General features: G+C 43.8%; 1 protein-coding gene across 1 annotated transcript; it reads right to left on the bottom strand.

Annotated features, from left to right (window-relative positions):
- Positions 1 to 705: 705 nt before the first annotated feature.
- LOC116708257 (bromodomain-containing protein 1-like) lies at positions 706 to 21698 on the bottom strand. The gene is made up of 12 exons (XM_032546116.1): positions 21411 to 21698; positions 13977 to 15352; positions 13674 to 13833; positions 13465 to 13593; positions 12677 to 12805; positions 12017 to 12329; positions 6673 to 7416; positions 6456 to 6582; positions 6237 to 6367; positions 4106 to 4200; positions 3665 to 3819; positions 706 to 2070 (listed from the first exon to the last, which is right to left on the bottom strand). The coding sequence occupies exons 2-12, from the start codon at positions 15332 to 15334 to the stop codon at positions 1872 to 1874; spliced, it is 3540 nt and encodes a 1179-aa protein (XP_032402007.1). The 5' UTR covers positions 15335 to 15352; positions 21411 to 21698; the 3' UTR covers positions 706 to 1871.
- Between the last annotated feature and the right edge of the window lie 1351 nt (positions 21699 to 23049).

Genomic DNA, 23049 nt, shown 5'->3' with positions numbered 1-23049 from the left:
GACAGAGGTTCTACAGTAAAAACAGTACTTGTCCTTAACACCAAATTTAGAAGGTATCTTTACTTTCACATTTCTTCGAATATGATCTGTTTGTGTCTGTTCCTTAACTAAAACATGGAAGATAACTTTTTTTTTATTAAACATTTTGAACCATTGTACTGAAAATGTAAAAATAAAAGCCTCAGGTTCCTCTCAGGTAATATTACCCTGTATTATCTTTACCTCTCAGGTTAGTGCGCTGCCTTTCGCAGCAAGGCAATGCATTAGCATTAGCACAAATATTAGCATTTCACTTCCTCCCACTGTGAGCCTTTTCCCTAACATAAGTATTTTATCTATTTCTAACACATTAGCTATGTTTAGTATACTCAATGGAGGAAGTGAATGTAAGACAGCATGCATGCTAACATGAGCATTTGGCTAATTTCAACTGATACACTTACTTTAACAAACTGAATGGTGCAAGTCCATGTTAGTCAACGTTCTTGTGATTCTCCACATGCTACTGTGTAATTTTTTAGCTAAACTTAGCATTGATGCTAATTTTTAGCATCAGAACGCTGTGTCTAAACCGACCGGCACACTTTGGCAGGACCCCGGTTAAATTTCCTCAGGAATTTTCTAGTTCTCCTATGTAATGCTATGGCAGGCCCCAATAACTTCAACTGTGAAAGTTCCGGTTGAGGAAAACTCAAGAGACAGACCCAGTATTTCAATATGATATTTTATTTTTCAGTGTTTTAGTATAAAAATCCCAGCAGCCTGCTTTGGGCTGGTTTCTGTTCCCATTGACTAGAACTGTGTGTTTTTTTCTTTTCTTCCCAGAGAATCAACTAAAGTACCAAATGTATTTACAGCAAACTGTCAGCAGGGCTGGAGGACCAACAGGAAGCCTACACTCTGCTACTCATCAGCATCTATCACACCTCACACATTTAATGCCATCAGTCCAAACAAAAACAACTAAAAAAAAGGGAGGGTATGAGCACCCGTAGTATTTATTTACCACACCTTCTATATAAAGTGATGCATATCTGTTTTCTGCTCTGCAATAAATTAGTCCAGGCACATTCTCTGCTCTCCTTCAGGTCTGCGCTGGAGAACACGCTGATGTGACGTTCAGAGACACGACTGAAAGCTCAAAAAAAGACGTCAGAGTGAAGCATGAGGACGGGCAGCAGTTGGTTCTCCTTTCCTTTTGGTTTCCATGTCAACGATGCACTTTAAAACTTTAGGAGCTTCTATATAGATCTTATATAAATATCTACAAACAAACAAAAAGTAATAGTAAAGTAGTCCAGTAAAAACATTTGGATACAAAAAAAATTCACACACACAGAATTAATGCCAGAAACAAGAACTTGATGCAGGAGATTTCAATAAGTTATAAAACAACAAAAAAAAAACAACAAAAAAACAACAATACAGTATGCATGTTTGTTCTCTTTGTGGAGATAGCACCAGCAGGACCAGCAGCACCGGCGAAAACTCGTCACACCTACCTTTGAAGGTCCAAAAATCAGAGTGTGTACCAAATAAAACTGAAGAGTGAATAAATTAGTGTCAGGCTGTGTGTGTGATATTTACATGAGCTGCTGCTGTCACACTCATACACTGACAGATGGAGGATCTCACAGCAGCACATTTTAAGAGGTCAGAGGTCGAGCACCGACACATTCACCAGGTTCAGTCCTCCCAACTGAACGCTGAGCTCTTCCTTTGCATAGCTTTGACTACAGTGAGTCATTGTGGGACTCCAGGCATGGGGATGGGTAAACATGAGTGTTGTGCGTATGAGGCAGAACGGCCTCTCTGCATGGATCATGAAGGTAAAAGGTGATGGTTGGTGGAGCTGCTGAGACGGACAGGGATTAGCGTGTGGCAGTGAGGCCGCTGCCGCCACCATTCACCTCCAGATTCCCTCTGACAGAGTTCAGCTGCTTCATGGCCCGATCGAAGGCGAGCCGCACAGTTCTCCTGATGGAGGAAGCACGAGCTTCCTTCAGCTTCACTCTGTCCAGGCTCTGGTTGATCCCAAACGGAGCCATCTTGGATCTAGGAAGCCATTGCCTGAGGAAAAGGAGATTTGTAGAAGATCAAAAAGCATTATACAGAAACGCCTAACCAGATCCTCTTAAAGCTACAATATGTAACTTTTATCGAAAAGATGTTTTACGTTATTTGTTAAAACTGTCCCCGTGTTGTGGTAGTACAACATAAGACAGATAATCTGTGAAAAGAACAAGCAGCTCAGTAGTAACTGTAGAAACGCTGCCCGCAGCCAGAAACAACCAATCAGAGCCAGGAGGAGGTTGATTGATAGCACTAAAACCTTCCTCCTAGCTCTTATTGGTTGTTTCCAAGTGGTGCTCATGGACCCCTTGCATGTCATTGTTTTCGTCTGGGAATTTTGAGCATGCTGGAGGGCAAAAAGATGATTCTTTTACATGCCATCCAAGCCGTTGCTGCGGTAGAACAATTCTGCTAACTGAATGAAACTTGGAGATGTCTGTATTAACTTACTCCTATGTTCCACAGCAAGGCGAAAATGCAGGAAAACTAGAGGTGTGCCGATCGATCGACCACCACCATTATGTATTTATCTACAAGGATGAGGTCACTGATCAAAGATATCAATTGTGATATTTTATAAAAGTCACCAGGGAAATACAATACAAACTCTAATTGTAACCCGGGTCGGGTGTAAATGGACTACAAGCCACGAGTAGTGGTGACGTACTTCCGTTTAAATTTTCGCCACATAGATTGTTTCCAGGGAACCGCTTGCTCCTATTGTTTTTAACCAGAGCTGCAAGAGCTGCACCATGAACAAGACGCAAGTTAAAATATTTGCGAGCTACTGGTACAACAAGTGAGTTTAGTTGTGTGCCGTTGTGTTCAGTAATTAGCCGGTACCACCCAGTGATTAGTTTTTTCATTTTCTTGCTGATATCAAGGCGACAACGGACCGTAGCCAAAACTTAGCCACTAAAGCTAACACACGGTTTGTAGCTGCCTGGTATTTCAAACTTGAGAAACGTTTGTGAAAATGTGAAATATTAGGATGCGTTGAGTCCTTACATCTCTGTGGCTACGTCCACACTGCTTAATTTCAATTTTTTGTGAAGTCTGATTTTTTTTGCATGGTCATTGTATGTGATCTGCTGTGTGAACTGCAAAGAACCTAAAAGTGTACCACATGCCCAGCAGAGGACGCCGTAACGTCAGCATAGTGAGCGTGCTCAGTGGAAGTAAACATGGAGGCTAATGGTGTAGCAAATCTTGAGACGTTAACGTTGTCCAACTGAAGCCAGCACATTAACAACTTGATCCTCATTATCGTCCACCATGTTTCTTGTTTCTCTTATCGTTTCCGCATGTAGGGACACAGAAAATTGGTGTTTATTAAGTATCAATGGCTTACAGGTTGGATAATGTGACTTGCTGTACAGCAGTGTGAATGTAGCATAACATGACTCAGTTTTGCGGTCATGTAATCAGTATTACATGATCTGTCTGAGCCGGGGGTTCCAACACAGAAACAGATGTTACACTGTTTTTACACGGGGTATCAGAATAGAAAGGGGCAGAGCAAAATCTAATTGCACAGTATGGTTTCAGACAGCTCCAGGTGTGACAGCAGTCAAGACGCTCAGCTCCTCACCAGTTGCGCTTGCTGTCGAAGAAGCGGACGAGGAAGAGTTTCTCTGCGGACCTGAACTGCATCTGCTCTCCGGCTCTGAGGACGTCCAATGGCGGAATGGGAAGCTCCACCCTGCTGTGCTGACATGACGTCCTCCGAACTCTGGGATTCACGATCTGTGAAGACCCGGGACAGACTGTGAGCTAGAAGAGAAGGGGGCAGCGCCCTTACAGATAGAACAATCTGCAGTTCATGGTGACAGACGGAGCTGCTCTGAAAACGCCCCACAACCAGAGAAGAGCATGCAGGCCGGCCCAGAGCAGGACGAGCTGCTTACACACAGCCACGACACCAACCCAGCAGTTCACATCACAAGCTACAGCATGGAGAATGGCAGAGGGCAGATGGGACCAATGGGGCAGATGGAGCATGAGGTACGGACAGACTGACACACACACTCACCAGGGCAGGGTACCAGGGATATCCCCTACATTTAGCCCAAACTAGCTTAAGAGGCTCCAGAACAAATGGAGAAGCAGCGGTGGGACTCCACACTTCTACAGGAACAACAACAAGCCAGTTATGAACAGGACACACTGTCTGCGCAAACACACACACACTCAACAATACACAGGCAGGGAGCTGAATCATACTGCTGTGTGTGTGAAGAGGACAGACCAACTCCAGCCCTGTAAACATGGGGTGAGTGTGTGTGTGGGTGGGAGGGAGAGGGGGGCAAAGGGGTGTTTTTCTGGTTCACAAAACAGACAAGTAAAAATCAGAGAAATGCTGTTCCATGCTCCAATCCTGCTGCTCTATAGAGCCACACCTCCTCCCCCAGTGTGTGCCCTAGCCCTTCCCTCACTCCCTTGCAGAGCAAATGAAATTGATCCGTTCTTTGGATGAGAAAAGGAGAGAAACCCAATGAGCCATTTGAGGATGCTTCCTGAAGAGACTGGTCAGAGGGGCCCCTCCTGGCTCCACGTCAGCAATGGGTCAGATGCAGACCCGGCAGGATGGGCAAGCATTGGGTGGCATTACACACCCACAGAGTCAGACATGGACTGGAACCTGTATTTATTTATTTTTTTTAAAACCTCAACGTGGACAACTTTCTATTATTCATATCTCGATTTGATACAATAGGGTCTCTCGCACTTCTCGCATTTGTGCGTGTTGTCACATGCACTTTTTTCAGTCTTTCCAATTGTTTCATCCATTGCTAACATGTCGTAGTGCGTTTTTCCTAGCCTCCTTTAAACGCAACATGAGTGCCGGTTTTAAACCTGTGCAGCAGTGACAGAGACAAGCTGCTGCTGTGCAGAGCAGCACAGATGTGCGCTAGAATCACGGCAGCAAACCAGCAAAAGGCAAATATCTTTGCACAGCATTCCTGCCTTCGAACTAACAGAGTGAGTCAAATAATGCTGTTGGATGCAGATAATGTTAGCTAAATGATGACTAGCTAAAGTCAATACAAGCTTGTTAACAAGATTAGGCTACTGATTTTGTTGTCTATGTTCAAAAGTGGGTAGTACTGGTTACATTTACTTGAGCAGCGTTTTGGGAAAAACGGTAGTTATGAGTAGTTTTACTACACTGTACTTTTTTTCTTTTGCTTTAGTAATTATTGCTACTCTTATTTAAATAGATTAATTTTGCATTTAAAGGAATAGATTCAGAGACTGGAAACATTAGATTCTTAGATTTCTGCAGCGTACAAGTTAATGTTTATGCAAATTTGAGCATAATTACTGAACTTTTTTTTTTTTTACCCCTCCAGGGGGTCTTTTTGTGGGCTCTAGTGTCCCTTATATGACAGTAGGCTGACAGGAAACAGGGAAGGAAAGGGGGGAAGACATGCGGCAAATGTCGTCGGGTCCGGGAGTCGAACCCGCGACGGCCGCGTCGAGGACTCAAGGCCTCCAAATACGGGTCGCGCTAACCACTACGCCACCACGGCACACCCCATTACTGAACATTTTATACATGTCCCTGTTTTCATCCTTATTATTTTGTATAAAAAAAACATGGTTATTATTTGAAAGGTAAGGTAAAGGTTTGTTTTTGTTTTTATATTAATGTAAAAGCTTATTTACTCAGCCCACCCCCCAAAATAAGCCAATGCCCCCCCCCCCCCCCCCCCCCCCCCCCCCCCCCCGCTAAGCTCATCTGGAGCCAGGGCCGGTGATATGAGGGACTCCAGTCTGAGGCTTGGACCAATCTGAGGGCCGACTTATTAGTTTCAGCATTAATTGTCTTAATATTTTGGTCACTGAAGAAAACTTATTTCTCCTTGAATCGTACCGTGACAGATCAGATTCCAACCAAAAATAATTTCAGCAGCCTTGTACCCTGTCACAATAATATTACTATAACTAATAAAAAAAAACATGTTGAATTGCGAGGAATAAGAGTTGCTTTTCTGATTCTATAAACTGGTAGTTTCCTCCTGCCTCTGCTCACACAGATCAAACCACGAAGGAAAAGAAATATAACATGAGCTATCCTGGTAACCTAGCAACAATTAGAAAGGTAGCAGAGGGTGGCCTGGGGAAGTCTGTTTCAGCAAGGGAACAGATACTTTTCTCACCTGAAGAAATCTTGGCAGTCTTTGTGAATTGTCCATTGTCAGCACAGCTCATTAGAGAACTTTGGTCGTCCACAGTGCTCCGCCTCGCTGCCGTAGGGCGACCCTTCACACCTTTAGGCACCATGAAACTGCTGGAAGAGATCGGATGAGGGCCACATTTAGAAAAACTTAAGAAATTAAGTTGGAAGATCATTGGTCATGACTCCAATCAGAACCCACCTGGAGTCACAGATGATGCTGTTGCTAGACGATATGCTGGACTCTGAGGCGCATCGCCGCCGGGGCTCCAGAATGCGTGGAGACATAGAATCCAGCTTCTCCTCCACCAAGAAGCCGTTGGTTAACCCTGAAGCAGAAACACACACATCACATGTCACTTGTCAGGAACATTGCAGTTGCCACCAGCAAGGAGCACTGTGCTTATGTGAAGCTCAACCTGTGCCAAGACGTTTGATCGGCGTCTCTTCCTCCTCTTTCTCTTCTTCCTCCTCGTCTTCAGCACTGCTGCTGCGGGTCCTTTTCTTGGGGACCAGCAGGGTCTCCAGGCGAGGGATCACCACCGACAGGAAGGTTTTGGCACCCAGGAGGGGTGGCGACGCAGGAGGCAGCTCTGGGGTCGTGGGTGCTTTCTGAGGGCTGGCACTCTTGGACTTACGGAAGATGGTGCGCTGGGGGAAGCTACCTGATAATTCAGAGGGAAAGTTCCTGTTGGGCAGAGGCTGGTCTGGGAGGGGCCTGTTGGTGGGTTGAGGGGGTTTTGAGGTAGAGGAGCTGGTGTTGTCATCAAGCTGCAAGGGAGCCTGCTCTGACAGGTGGGCAACAGGCTTCGGCGTGGGGGGCACTGAGTCGCTTGGTGAGATGTCAGGCTCAAATGAGGAGCTGAGCCGCTCTGAGGCCAGTAGAGGGACGGGAACTAATGGGCTTGCCGGACCCAGCTTGTCCTCACACTGGCTGGGGCATTGTGGGAGTTCCAGGGCAGGGGGTGGTGGATGTGGAAATGATTTCTTTAAGCCAATCTGACTGCGGACCTCCATTATGGTCTTCTTGAGGAGCTTGAGCCTCTTGGTGCGGGACGGGCTGTGCTTCATGGCCGTACTCAGGTCCAGCTTCTCCAGAAGCTCCTTCAGCTGCTCCTCCAGCTGCGTGTGCTGACGGTAGGAGGGTGCCAGCAGCCGGTCCACTGAGAAACAACAGCACAGCACCATCATATTGTCTTCATCTCCCATCAGATCTGTGCTGACCCGACAGATTTACCACATGAAGGCATTTTAAATATCCAAAATAAACAAAGGACTATATAGAGCACTATATAGTCTCTCTGCTTTCACTATAACTGAAAGCAGAGAGACAGAGAGAGAGAGACAGACAGACAGACAGACAGACGGACCTCGGTCTCCTTCGACGAATTGGGTCGAGACTCAATAGTTTCTCAAAATTACAAAAACTTAACTCCCTTTTATCTTCACCTGCAGATACACAACAAACTTGATGTGAATTGAAAGCAGTGATCAGAAGGCTGCTGCATACCACCTTCTTAGAACATTAAGCGGCTAAATAATCAGAATAGCTTAAAAAATGTAAAGTGCCTTGCGAAAAAGTATTTGGCCCCCTTTTCAACATTTTGCGGCTTTTCAGGCTTCAAACCCAAAGATCTAAAATTGTTATTATTTTGTGAAGAATCAACAACAACAACTGGGACACAATCATGAGGTGGAACAAAATTTATTGCAGGGTTTCCCCCAGAAAACTTGCTAAGCCCGGTGGTCGGGGCGCCGAGGCGGTTCACTGTGTTTTTGTATTAAAAGATGCTAAATAGACAGGAAATGAAAAAATATTACTGGGTAATTATATGTTATGAGAAAACGGCAGTGAAACACTACCTAAACCCACAACTAGTCTTGAAAACAACAAATCAAAAATACAATTTGGGCGTGCCGTGGTGGCGTAGGGGTTAGCGCGACCCGTATTTGGAGGCCTTAAGTCCTCGACGCGGCCGTCGCGGGTTCGACTCCCGGACCCGACGACATTTGCCGCATGTCTTCCCCCCTCTCCTTCCCTGTTTCCTGTCAGCCTACTATCACATAAGGGACACTAGAGCCCACAAAAGACCCCCTGGAGGGGTAAAAAAAAAAAAAAATACAATTAAATTGAATATCAATTATTTGCACTTCTGTTTAATCCAAATTAAGTCAGCGGCTCCATCAGGCTCCCCAGAAACCCTGTTTAAAACGCAGAGAGCATCATGAAGACCAAGGAACACACTAGGCAGGTCTGAAATACTGTTGTGGAGAAATTTAAAGCTGGATTTGGATACAAAAAGATTTCCCAAGCTTTAAACATCTCAAGGAAAAATGTGCAAGCGATCATATTGAAATGGAAGGAGTATCAGACCACTGCCCACTCAAAGTCCAGACCTGAATCCAATCAAAAATCTGTGGAAAGAGCTGAAAACTGCTGTTCACAAGAACTCTCCATCCAACTTCACTGAGCTCGAGGTGTTTTGCACGGAAGAATGGGCAAGAATTTCAGCCTCTCGATGTGCAAAACTGATAGAGACATACCGCAAGCGACCTGCAGCTGTAATCGCAGCAAAAGGTGGCGCTACAAAGTATTAACGCAACGGGGCCGAATAATATTGCACGCCCCACTTTGCAGTTTTTTATTTGTTAAAGTTTACAATATCCACTAAATCTCTTTACACCTCACGATTGTGTCCCACTTGTTGATTCTTCACAAAAAAAATAAAAACTTTCGATCTTTATGTTTGAAGCGTGAAAAGCGGCAAACTGTTGAAAAGGTCAAGGGGGCCGAATACTTTCGCAAGGCACTGTAAATGCTAACTCTGCATAAGTGGAAAAACACACACATGCTTGCACAACACTGTCTTAGCCACACAAGCAATCTTTTAAATTAAGCCACAAACTCTGCATCTGCTCCAAAGATATCAGCTTCACTGCTCTACGTGGAAAACCTTCATCAAGCCACTAACACAAATTCAGTCTTAACCCTAAGCTTTTTAACATCTGATATCTAAATTGCTTTTATTCAGATGTTCATATAAAAAAGATTTTTTTTAATATGACAAAGCTTTATTAGTCTAATCTCTCACTTTAAAAAAAAAAAAAGTACTATATAACTATTGTGCAACGTAAGCCTAATTCAGAGAATGTGTACAGGTGATGGTCATAAAATTAGAATATCATGAAAAGATTGATCTAAATCAGTAGTTCCATTGAAAAAGTTAAAATTGTATGTTATATTCATTCATTACATACAGACTGAAATATTTCAAATGTTTATTTCTTTTAGTGCTGATTATTATTACTGTCAACTAATAAAGTCCTCATTCAGTATCTCACAAAATCAGAATATTGTGAAAAGGTTCAATATTGAAGGTTCCCGCTGCCACACACTAATCAGATAATTAACTTAAAGCACCTACAAAAGCGTTTAAATTGTCTCTCAGTCCAGTTCCGTAGGTTACATAAACATGGGGATGACTGTTGACCTGACAGTCGTCCAAATGATGGCCTTTCTTTGACACCTTGCACAAGAAGGCAAAACACAAACTTCATTGCTAAAGAGGCTGGATGTGCACAGAGTTCTGCGTTCAAGCACATTCATGGAGAGGTGAGGGGGGGGGAAAGATGTGGTAGAAAAAAAACGGACAAGTAATTGGGAAAACCACATCCTGGAGGGGATTCAAGAATCACCACACAGACATACGCAAGACATGGGTTTCAGCTGTGACATTCCTTATGTCAAGTCACTCTTGAACAAGAGACGGCATTGGTCTTGAGTAATATTCTAAATTTCTGAAATACTGAATTCTGGGTTTTCATTAGTTAGAATCATCAACATTAAAAGAAAAACATTTGAAATCTATCTGTTTGTACCGAATGAATATAATATACAAGTTTCACTTTTTGACTGGAATTGTTGACATAAATAAACTTTTTCATGATATTCTAATTTTATGACCAGCACCTGTATATAGCGATACATAACATAGTTTATTATGACCTTTATTAATGTAATACTAAGAGGTAGAACAGTGCTTAAGCAGTTGAATTTTCCTATTTGTTTAAAATGGTCTGACTTTATGTTACACCAGGGGCGCCGCACAGGGGGGAAAAGTTATGACAGCTGTTGTGAAGGGCCCCTGACCAACAGGGGGCCCTTCACAATTTTTCTTTGTTTGTACTGTCTATATCAAACAATTTCAAGTGAAAAAGAAAACATCCATTCTAAGTCAAAAGCAGGCTGCATTCAAATAAACAAACCCAAGTTACTAAATCAAAACTGCCTGAGAATACTGCTAATCGTTTGGTTCCATCTCTGGTGGGTTGTTTCTGACAGAGCAGAATTATTCTGTCGAACACAAGGGGGAAGCAGAGGAGCTCGGCTTTTTTTTCAGAGCTCATCAATCTCATGTTAGGACGGCGAAAGTTTTAATACATGTAAAAAGTTGTTTTTTCAACTTACATGCTGAAGCTTTAAACAGCTGCTCAATGTGAGAGTCCACTGGCTAGTGGAGGTTGAACGGCACTATGTCTGTGAAATATTACTACAAGTATTACTTAGCGGTGATCCAACCGGGAGAGCAGAACCAGCGTCTTCCACCGCTAGCCCAATGACTTGATTTTTCAGGCAATTTGCTTAGTTTCTGACCGTCATGCTCATCTGGGTGAGGGTTGGTAGTTGTGCGTTGCTTTTCCTGCTGTCTGATCGCTCTGGTCCGGATGTCTTTATTTTCTGCAGTGAGCCTCAATAACTCACCAAACTCCGTCAATGCTTGTTTTTAAATGTCATATTAAATTTGCTGTGCCGATACATTTTGATGTGATTTTTCCATCACAACAAGCAAACTTCCCCATTCACTCTCAGAGTGTTAAAGTTCCACAAGACATTGCTTAGGATTTGCTACTGCGCACTTGCGCAGTGTGAAGTAAAGGGGAAGATATGCTGCACGTTGGGCCTCTGCAGGCTGCAAAGCAAGAGATTCTGGTGATCGGTTTTTGTGATCGGCAATAAGAAACAGTGGTCGGCGATCACCGATCACATACTTTTTCACAGAAATCGGCCGATCATGATCAGTGACCGATCGATCGGGACACCTCTACAGAGTACTACTACTATTTTCTATTGATATTGATTATGATATATATATTGTAATTGATTTATTGCCCAGCCCTAAGTCAAAGTCCTCCAAACCACTGGTCTGGGTCTGACTCTGGGTCGGGGTCAGGGTCGAGTCTAGAGCCTCACCTTGTCTAAACAGCTGGAGGGTTTAGACAGAGATATATTTACTCATATCTCTGATTCATGGCTCTCATCTTGGAGACACCTCAGCTGTTTCACATCCAGTATGCAAAGCTGCTGACATGAGCTTCAGTGGGAACAGTTGTCCATGCATTAGATACTAGAGCTGTCCTTCCAACTCGCAGTGATCTCATGACTGTGTTACTGTGTTTGGGCTAACCATAACTCCAGTGTGTGGGGGTTATGGTTAGTTCAGACTCTCAACAACTGTTAGCAATAAAAGTTAAGATGATAGTCTCCTTTTCCAGGATAGGGTCAGCGGTTGGTTAGTGTGAAAGAGAGTTTCTGTTCTTTAATCTTAGGTTTTTATTCTGTTCACTAAATGAACTTAAGATGGTCTAGTAGCCCTCTAAACTACTAGAAGGCATGGCAGGTGAACTTCCACCTTCCATGAAATTGTTAAATGATTCTTGCTAACTCCTGCTTCACTCCTTTCCTAATCGGATGCATTCACTCACCGTCCTCCCAGGAGAAAGGAGCTGGGGCCTCCATCTGCGGGGCTTCTGGCAAGTGCAAGCAGCTGGGGAAGTCAAAGCCGATCCGATCCACCTCTCTGCGAGCTCTCCGTAGGATGACCCCTCCGTGGTCCAGCATCCTCTGAGCCGCCTTGTAGAAGAATGTTTCCTTGGCGTTGTACGTCATGCAGTTTCTAATTATGAGGTTAAAGTCATCCTCAAACTCATCCAGGCTGCAGTAACTGTGAGAATCAATTCGTTTCCTCATAGTTGAGAAGTCCATGGGCTTTCTGATGTGCTCCAGGTAGTCTGGGACCTGCAAGGGCAAACAAGACACAACGAGGCTGAGAACATGTAGAGCAGGAATCTAAAACTCCAGTCCTCCAGGGCCAGCGTCCTACTTCAACCTGCTTCAGCACACCTAGCTTCAACGTTTGTAGAGCAGGACTGCATGCTAGAGATGGAGGCTAACCATTTAATTCCAATGTGTAGGACGGGGGACAAATCTGAAAGTTGCAGGACTCTGGCCCTCGAGGGGAGTGGTCTGCAGTTTGAGACCACTGCTCTAGAGAGACTGTAAATGAAACTTTCAGACAGAACAGCTGTTATATCTGGATAGTTATTTCATACCGTCTGTCAGAAGAATGACTAAGTGTTACAAACCTCCTTAATGCAGACAGGCTGTGCGAAGATGCCGTACTGGTCCTTGTCCTGCAGCTGACTGAGCACAGCTCTCAGCAGGATGTTGAAGGGAGTCAGCTGCAGCTCCAGCACCGACTGATGCAGCTTTATCTGCAGAGAGAATAACAGAGCATCTGCTCACAACAATCATTCTGCTGCAGGAACTGATTAATTAAACCGACAAATCAGAGCAGACAAATACTTTTTATCCTCATAGAAGCTTTTTGCATTTTCTCACACTGGAGTTTTTTGTGACAGACTGGCAAAGCACAACATAAAGGTCAAATGGACAGAAAATTAAACATCCTTTAAAATGTGGAGACAAGCTGGAAAAAAGGGCTTTTTCTGGGTTTTGTTTGTCTCCTCATCTAGAAAGGCCAGATTTGGAAAAGTGACATCAAAGAGCCAGATGTTGGTTGGTTATTGCAGGGGTTCCAATCTGTCTTTATTTTCTTTTTCTGTGGCATTTAATGTCTATCTCTGAAGTAACTAGAAGGGCTTGTCTGGTTTGTCATTACTCTATTACTGGAGCATTAGTTGCCAGGTAATGGGATCATGAATGGACTAAAGATGATCAGACCCAGTGAAGCTAATCAGCTGCACTGTTTTTTTATTCACGGGTTTTCAGAGTAACGGAGTCAGATAAAAAGACAGAACATTTTCTAGATTCACATCTGTGAGACAAATGGAATACTTGAGCAGATTTAATCAGAAAGTTGTTGAATAGTAATGGAGCACTGAGACAGTGAGAGAGGAGAGACTGACTCTACCTCGTCCCTTTTCAGCTTCTCCCGCTTCCTGATGAGCTCCAGCAGCAGCCGGGTTCGCTCCAGGTCATGGCGCAGACGGTGCCACACTTTCAGCTGCTCCTTCAGAGCCTGATTTGTCTCCATATGCTCCTGAAGACATCACACAAGGTTTGTGATCAGTATCAGGAGAACATTGAAGGTTGAGGGTGAGTGTGATGGGCAGCATTGACCTTCTGCTGCTGAGCTTTAGAGGGTTGAGGGTTGGCCTGCAGACGGCGGATCAGAGGCACGTTGTTCCTCGACTGCCTCTTCAGCACCCAGTAACTCAGCAGCCGCTCAACAAACTGTCGCTTCCTCTGAACTGCTACCTGGTTCAAGATGGCATCGAAACTGGGCCAGACAGGAAGACACATTTACTAACAGAACACCTTAGACTGTGGACATTAGACACTTTTCACATTAGATTTGTCTAATTCTCACTAAATCTTTGGACTCTTTGCTTCGAAAATGTTCTTAAAAGAAAAAAAAATTACCTTGATGCAGTGACGCTGGGCCCAGGGTTAGCTTGGGTTTCAGGTTCTAGTTCAGGTTCTGACTCTGCTTTTTTCATCTTTTTCTTCTGCCAGCTTTTGGAGCGAGGCTTCCCCCTCTTTTCTGCCCGCTTGTGACAGGCTCCGTTCTTGAGACGGAGCTCGTCGTAGACATTGAGAGGCCGCTGGTCGCAACCTTCGGGTGTGTGGCTACAGCAGTAGGCGGTCTTCTTCACAGAAAAGGTGGTGGTGCCCGACTCGGTGAGCTCTTTGACGGGCTCCATTCTCATGTAGAGGCCCGCCTTCTGGGCGCAGCTGACATGGAAAGCAGTATAACAGTTGATCTTGTCACATTGGATGCAGGCCCCAGCGCCCTTGGCCTTGCACAGGTAGCATGTGAGTTTCCAGCGGGCGGGGGGGATGTTGCGGACGCCATCAATGGGCTCGATGAAAACTGTATCAGAGAAGCCAACCTCGGGGACCCACATGGCACAAACCACGTGGCCCCAGCGATCATCATCTGTCTTTTTCAGAGCTCCTCCACGATTCGGGCAGAAGAGGCACTCGGCCGGCCGTGACGGACGCTGTAGGCAATGACGGCACAGCCACTGACCCTCTGGGATGTACGGCACGCCGTAGCACTCCTGGTGCACGGCGATGTTGCACGAGTCACAGAAGAGAATGACATTGCTGTCAGCTCCGTCTCCGTCCATGCAGATGCAGCAAACAGCATCTTCATCCACCAGTGACTGCAGGTCACTCTGGCCCTGTGTAGCTAAGAACGACTCTTTCTCAAAGCGGTCCATGAGGAACTCAAAGAGATTGTGTGACACCTGGCCAATGCCCTCGCTCTTCCTCTTCTCATTAATGATCTCGAGCCAGGCGTAGTCCTCCTCGTCCATGTCGTACTCCACTTCCTCATCCAGCTCCTCGGTTGTCCTCTCAGAGTATTTGTAATACATGGCCGGCCTTTTTGGCACCACCGGCAGATTGTACTCCACCATCCTGACCTTTGGCTCCAGGAGACTGCCCAAGCTGCTGCCATGTGACGCAGTGAGAGCACCACTTTTCTTCTGCTGGTTCATTTTGAGGCGTACAGAGCGAACCAGAACCTGCTGGGGCTTCTCGTTGTTTTCTTTGTTGCTATTGCACTCCAGGATCTCCTGAGCCGTAGGGTCGTCGTCGGCGATGACATCCAGCTTGTCATAGATGCTGAGCCGGTGCACTCGGCCATCCACTTCCAGCTCTACCATTCGCTGAGCTTGTGCGTATGTGAGAGTCTCTCTGTTGGGAGAGGGCTTGATAGGAGAAGACTCCCTCTTTAGCGTGGTGGAGCGGCGATTTTTGCATTTTTTCTTCATGATGAAGATATCAGGATTCTGTAGAGAAGAGAGGAAGTAAGTATCAATGACTTACTGATGTAATGGTATGGCAGAAAAGTGAAGAACACCACTTGTAGATCGTTAGCAAGCTTTCTGGAGCAACAGCAGGAAAGTTTGGGCTGATGCAACAAAATATGACACAATGACCAACTCAAATCAAATGCAACTTTACTTACGCCTTCAGTTGACAACATTTGACGTGAGAATGTGTTTCCAGAAGGCTTTGACCTCTTTTAGCCACTCAACACGTAAACTTTAGCAAGATGCTACAGGTTTTAAATAAGATTCTTTTATGGACACACCACCCAAGCTTTTCCACATTTGTCACATTAACACAGAAACTTCAATGTGTTTAAGTGAGTTTGTGTGATAGATCAACATCAAACAGCTCATACTCTTGAAGTGATGCATGATTTTCTGAAATTTTTCAAAAGAAGGTGGGGCATGGAATGCATACATTTGTATTCAGTACCTCCCTGAGTCCAGTTACATTTTCTAGTATTTCAGGGATAGTCTTCATCAGTCTGACTAAAACCTTTTACAGAATAACACAGTGTTTCTCAACCCTGGTCCTCAAGGCACACTGTCCTACATGTCTTAAGAGGTTTCTCTGCTTTAATGTGCCTGATTCAACTGATTGCAGTTCAACAAAAGTTTTTTAATCAGTCATCAATTGAAATCAGCTGGACTGAAGCAAGGAAATACCTAAAACATGCAGGGCAGTGAGCCTTGAGGACCAGGGTTGGGAAACACTGCATTAGAACAATATTCAACAGACCAGGACTGGATGATCCTAGGAGAACATGCAACAACGTTGGTGAACGATGCTATAGCCAGTAGGCCTGTTGCAATAAACAATAAATCAATTCAAATGAGCTTGATAATAAAATGAGGGCAATAATATTGCTTGTTTGTTTTTGTTGTGTCTCTCTCTCTTCCTACCAAAAAGACTGGATGACAAAAAACTTCTGGTACCTCAAGTTCCTCCTCCCGTCTTGCTTCCTTGGTAACAGCAAAATACAGAGGTACCTAAAAGCGTCAGTTTTCCTCCACTCAGGCTGAACCCAACACACAGGACACAAAAGTGACAACAGCGACAAAAATTGAAACATTTTCAGCTTTCTTGTGTGAAGTCGCTACACAAAAAGAGTTGTGCATGTCTGCGTGTATGAGCCAGGAATTTCACACGCACGAATTATGCTGTTTGCTCTTATGGATGAGGGCAAGCGACTGTTGCCTCAAGCTCCACAGAAAATGAATGGAGAGGGAGCAGCGCTGTCTACCTTCAAAATTACTTCGGCTATCTGCTGAGGTAGGTGGCCTCCTACCACAGGCCACAGCGCCTATGGTAGGAAGCTCTGTGGCCTCCTATCACAGAGAACAGCATAAAGTTCGGTACAGGAGCCAGGGCAACGCTGGTTTGAAAGCGGAACATTTCAGCTGTATTCTGGCAGTGCTTTAGATTCGTAGTGAATGACCATGGTGAACCACTGAACCTGTGGAGCCACTATTTTGTAAAACAGTACCAACTAAACAATACAACCAACATATCTGCACCTAAAATGTAACGATGCATTTTAAATGCATTGGTGAATGCTGGTTTCCTTGTTTGGGGACCGCCCAACAACAATCACTGAGGTGCGGTGGCGGTTTCTAATCTGGGTGACATGGGCATCCGCTCAGGGTGGCATCTTGCAAGGGGCACCCCCAAGTCCACCTTCCATGGACCAAAGGATCTGAAAGTTAAAAGTGGCTAATGCCAAGCCCCAATCCCCCTTCCAATTTTTTGTATTTAAAAGGTCTTCTGGTTCCAGTGCTAAATGTTCTTTCAAAGTTAGTTTATTGACATCTGAGAGGGTGTATTTTCATTGTTCTGCAATTTTTATGCTATTAGTTAACAATGGTCTCAAAATAACAATACTATCGTTTATCGTAATTACTTCTGGGACCAACAAAATTTGTCATGGTGACAGGCCACATCATTTTATATAAATGGACATATTTAGCTAAACAGGTGAATGTCTTGCTGCTTTAGGCTTATTGCAAACACAGATCACAGAGCACAGCTGCTGAGTATTTTATACAGCTGTTGGAAAATAATCAAACTCATTTTCATTTCAACAACATGATTTTATTGGAAAAAATTTATCTGCTTCAACTACCATGGCAACTACCACTAGTTGCCATGACATATAGTGATAGTTTAGTAATGACTTTACCAGAACCAGTACCAAAGTTCCCAAACATTTAGTTCCAAACCAATCTGCAATTACATTGCTGGCCTTAAGGCTGGTTGAATTAATGACCAAATTGCAACATTTGTTCTATTTTCAGCTTCTGCAGTTCTCTTTCACACTGTACTGTATCAAACCAACCAACTTTGAGCAATCTCCCCATCAACCCCCCGCCTATGATGGCACTGCACCAAGAACCACTGGAGGAAACGAAACTAAGACCTTGGAAGAAACTACTGAATGCAACTTCCTTCAAAAATGTAGGTTTTTTTGAAGGAAGTGGTCAGCTTTTTGCTGTTGGAAGATTTTGTTTTTTCCTCTCCACCATAGTTTGATTACACATTCACACCTCCCCAAACGAACTGGACTGGAGTTTGATTAAAGTGGACTAAGCAGGGCTGGTGGGAATGATGCACCTAAGAGTCAGAATAGATGGTAATTGTTCAATTAGATAATATTTACTGCAGTCCAAACAGTATATTTTAGGGCTGAAACGATTCCTTAAATGATTCGAGTACCTCGATTATTAAAATTCCTCGAGGAAAATTTACCTGCCTCGAAGCTTTGTTAATTTATGTTTTATTATTTAGCGCACCGTGTTTTGGCCCGGACATTATTTGTGTTGCACGGAGCTCTGACTTCCGCCTCTGAGTTGTTGACGAAAGCCAAGTGTTAGCAGCATAAAGTCCGATTTTCAAGTTCGGCCTGTGGGGATTTTATTGATTGATGATAATGCCTGGGTTTTCATCATTTTGGGGGGACCAATAGGCATCCTTAAAATGAATGGTGCGATGCCTGGAGTACTGCAGCCTTTCTCCTCTGGGAGCTGCTGGTTCAGAGCAAAAAGCGGGAAGAGCGCTGCGGGAGTATTTATACAGGTGAGCGGATAGACTGAACATGGGCAGGCGAGTAGTTGATGCTTATAATGTAAGTGTAGCTTTATGGACGAACCACACAATAAATTTCATATCATCACGGTCTGAACAAACAGGTGACGGAGCGCATGGTGGCGGTACATGGCTGGTTGATGAGTTTCTGAGTGTGACAAACGAAGGTGATGTAAATATCCTGTATTGCTCCCCCCTGCCCCCCCGTTCCCTGGTCTACCGTTCGTCGTTCCCCCCCTGACTTACGTTCAGCTGTCCCCTGGTCTATTTCCTCCCTCCACCCCCCATCTTACGTTCGTTCGCCTGCCCACCACCCCAAGCCCCCAACTCCAGGCGACATTTCCCGTATTCTCAAACCCAAAGCTTGACAGGTATGGGGCAAGGTGAGAATTAATCTATTAAACTGACTGAAGATGAATACATAAACTAAAAACTGGAGTATAGACATTTTTATGAGCATATTTGTGAGCCTGTGTAACCTGCACAAAATAATCAACCCGTATTTTATTTTGGCGGGTCAAACTGACGGCACACTTTAAGGTCCGGGTCAGAGGTGAACTCGGATCTCCTCCATTGCTGTTGTCGCTGTGACTAGCTGCTTGTGTTGGTGGTTTTGTAGGAAGGTACACACACGGGCTCCTCAGCCGAACCTTTCTCACTGCCTATTATCATATTTGGCCGTAGTCAGGCGCCTAGACTTAAGTAGCATTACACCTGCCTCTTTTATTATTAAATCGAATATAATTTCAGATCTTTGTATAACTTTTCTTCAGGTTTACTTAGAGAGTTAGCCATTATTGTTACATGTTAATTTTCTAAACTACAGAAAAGTAACTGTTAGGGAAGCTCAAATATGAAAAATTGGACTGATATTGATATCCGATAGTAACACTGGTGGTGTGCCAGATATACAATTTTTTTTTTTTTATCCAATTACTCGATTAATCGTAAGAACAATTGATTACTCGATTACTAAAATATTTGTTTACAACAGCCCTAGTATATACAGTACAGACCAAAAGTTTGGACACACTTTCTCATTGAATTCAATGAGAAAGTGTGTCCAAACTTTTGGTCTGTATTGTATATTTAACAGTTCAGCCATAGACTCAAATGAATTTAGCTCTAGTTGAGTCTTTAACTATGCTGTTCCAACATGAACAAATTTTGATCTAAACAGTCCCATACTATCTCAGGGGGTATATGTATAGTGGGTGTCCTGCTGGAAGGCAAACCTCCACCCCAGTATTGAGTCTTTTGCTGCCTTTAACAGGTTTTCTTCAAGGATTGTCTAGTATACACCCCCATTACAGGGTACCAGCAAAAAACACACCACAACAAATTAAACTTTGAACACACATACTCTACTTCAAGACTCCTCAAATCCAGTCCTCGAAGGCCGACTTACAGCAACTTTTAGATGTGTCCCTTTGTCCAACACATTTTTTTTTTTTTTACCCCTCCAGGGGGTCTTTTGTGGGCTCTAGTGTCCCTTATATGACAGTAGGCTGACAGGAAACGGGGAAGGAGAGGGGGGAAGACATGCGGCAAATATCGTCGGGTCCGGGAGTCGAACCAGCGACGGCCGCGTCGAGGACTCAAGGCCTCCAAATATGGGTCATGCTAACCCCTACGCCACCACGGCACGCTCCTGTCCAACACATTTTAATCTAACGAATGGCATGTTCCCTTTGCAGAGCTGAAAGACTGCTGGTGAGGAAAATCAGCCATTTGATTCAGTTGTGTTAGAGCAGGAATGCATCTAAAAGTTGTAGGATGGTAGATCCTGAGGACTGAAAATGGGCACCCCTGCAGTAAGTGGTTGGCCTGACAACAATCCATGACAACAGTAACCAAAACACAAATCAGGCTGCTGCAAACATTACACTGGATCTGTGGCTATGAGCTAATCTCAAGGAGGCTGTTTTTTGGTTTGTTTGTTTTTTTTTACATCTTAATGTTCCCATATTTTCCATTTCAAGACACAAAATGAAATTTACAAACAAAATGTTTAATGAGGAAATTCCAGATTAGTTAAATCTTGTGTGTAATTGTGATATAAGGCATATTAGGCTGCAAAAATGTAATTATGTTTTGGTTTGAGTTGTTCCATGTAACCCATGCAGAATTTCCAAGAGTTGGATATTTCAGATCAATCTGGTTGTGTACACATTTAAAAGTGTGCTTTATTTAATATGGCAGGGAAAGAAAACAAGTTGGCATCTCCAATGTCCGGATGCTGGTAGTTGCAGCATTAGCACTCTGTGTTGTCAGCCATGTGTTGAACAGCGCTCTGCATGGGGTGCAAATACAACACGGAAGCACGCGTGGCTTCTAAAAACTTCCACACCTCTTCCGCTTTATATGTGCCTCTCCCAGGATTGTTCCTACACCTTTAATTGCACTGAATAAACAAGCCTTGGTTGACTACCGGAAACGAAACGTTCACTGGATGAATGAAAGCCAAGCAACCAGGAGCAGCCGGCCTCCAGATCCGCCTAAGGCGACCTTCCTACTGGTTGCGGAGCCCTGGCTAAAGCCGCTCTCAGCTAATTGTTGCGGAATAACGTCAACTTAACCCAAGTTGACCCGGAGCTAACCTCGAAGAAATAAAGCGTTGAAAACAATATCTAGAACGTGTCATCTCTGCGATAAGACAGACATGCCTCAGAGTTACCAGTCAGGACGACCTGATCATGCCCTCCAGACAGTCCGTGGCCTCTCTGCACGCCAGCTAAAAACATAAGGACACTCCGTCCAGGAATCAGGCTAACGTTACCACGCTAGCACAGGGAAGAGGAAATATGGCGACACAAGATACTGACTCCACTGAAATGGTTTCTTTACTGAAGAATGTGACTTTTTCTTTTTCGTTTCCCCGGAGTTTCACAAATTAGCAGTGAAGACGTGGTGAAGAAATGAAGGAAAACCTACCTCTGTGTTTTCACGAGCTCAGTTTATAGAAACGGTAGCAATGGCGACGCGGCCTGTAGATAACAGCGGCAGTGAAATCCACAGTCGGGCCGTTCCATCCAACGGCAGTCGTGGCTCTAGCTGAACCGAGTGGAAGTGACTGACTGGTATCCAGGGCGACGGAGATTGTTCCTGAGGTTTTATGTATATATGGGAATAACTACTGACCGTTTGGACAACGAAATATCAGTAGGAAGTGGCACAGCTCAGCGGCAGATAGGGATTCTCTTCCCCCACAACAATGCAGCTGTAAGTCGCCACGTACCTACGTCATCACGTAAATGCGTACGCCAGGAAGTCTTTTCTCGGAACGCGAGAGAAAAACAGTACATCCAGAGCTGAAAACGTTTATATTTTTATTTATGTTGAATATAGAGCTAAACAGTTTTATAATTCACAAATACACAGATCGACATCCACAAATGCACAGAATAAGATTCACACTTGTAGTTTTGATGCAAACACAAATACATCTTGATTTACAAGCTGAATTTATGAGTGAAGTTTGAGACTCCCGTGACGTCTGCTTCTTCTTCTTGAAATTTAATGGCGGTTTGCAAGAAACATTAGGTGAGTATTACAGCCACCAACTGGTAAGGAATGTGGGCTACATGACATAAATAAAACAAAACAAACAAATAAAAAACTATATCCTTTTATACAACTTACCAGGGGCGCTGCCAGGAATCTTGGGCCCCATGACAAAAAATGTAATTGGGCCCCCCCACGCAGCTGCTGTTACAATTTTTTGAGTCTATCTGACCCATCAAAAACTTCACAATTTAAAAGCTTGCAACTGCCTGCTTTCTTTGGTCCAATACTGATACTAGGACAATATTTACTGCTCATGAATTGAATTTTACATGCAACAGTCGACATACAGTATGCAAGTAGGTTGCTTAAATTTTTTCTAGTTAATTTTAGATTACTGAAATGTCTCACCCCACGAGCAACAGTCATAGGCAACGTGCAAAATATACATGAAGCAATCCAGACTTCTCAAAAAATGCCTATGTAGATTGCATTTTATTCAAGCTGCAGTATATAACTTTAATAAAAAATATGTTTTCTCCATATTTATTAAAGTTGTCACCATGTTGTGACAGTTTGTTATGAGACAGATAACAATCAGTCTCCTCCACCTCCTCCCTGAGCTACTATTGCTAGCTAAAGAAATGCAACGTTCCGACCAAAACAACCAATCAGAACCAGGAGGAGGGTCTTAGTGCTGTCTAATGAAAATTTTCATTTTCATCCAGAACCTGGACGCTGGAGCAGGGAGGGGTGGCAGGTCTAAAATCCTATCTAGAGTTTTCCAGACAATAGTGGAACACGCAAAAATTACTAACGTTTTTTTTGTACTGTTGTAACCATTAAACAATCTCCCCTTCAGTTCAACCTTATAAGTGGAGATACATTGTTGATGTTACTATTATAAAATAATTTGCAATTAAGAATTAGCAAAGCTCAATGTAATTTTCACAGGTGGTGGAGCGTTGTTGTCAGCAGCTGCTGAAAGTAACTAAATAGTTACTTTTAATGGAACTTAGTTACTTTCCAAATTAAGTAACCAGCAATCTAACTAAGTTACTTTTTCAAG

Source organism: Xiphophorus hellerii, chromosome 2 (assembly GCF_003331165.1).
Source record: "Xiphophorus hellerii strain 12219 chromosome 2, Xiphophorus_hellerii-4.1, whole genome shotgun sequence".
NCBI classification, from domain to species: domain Eukaryota; kingdom Metazoa; phylum Chordata; class Actinopteri; order Cyprinodontiformes; family Poeciliidae; genus Xiphophorus; species Xiphophorus hellerii.
Note: the sequence above shows the minus strand (reverse complement) of the source record. Positions and strands in the feature narration are given on the sequence as shown.

Coding starts and splice junctions, on each gene's coding strand:
- LOC116708257 (XM_032546116.1), bottom strand. CDS start 15,334: ATGAAGAAAAAATGCAAAAATCGCCGCTCCACCACGCTAAAGAGGGAG. Junction 7,417..12,016: donor TCCTTTCTCCTGGGAGGACG/GTGAGTGAATGC, acceptor GTTGTTTCTCAG/TGGACCGGCTGCTGGCACCC. Junction 4,201..6,236: donor GACTGCCAAGATTTCTTCAG/GTGAGAAAAGTA, acceptor TTGTTCCTGTAG/AAGTGTGGAGTCCCACCGCT.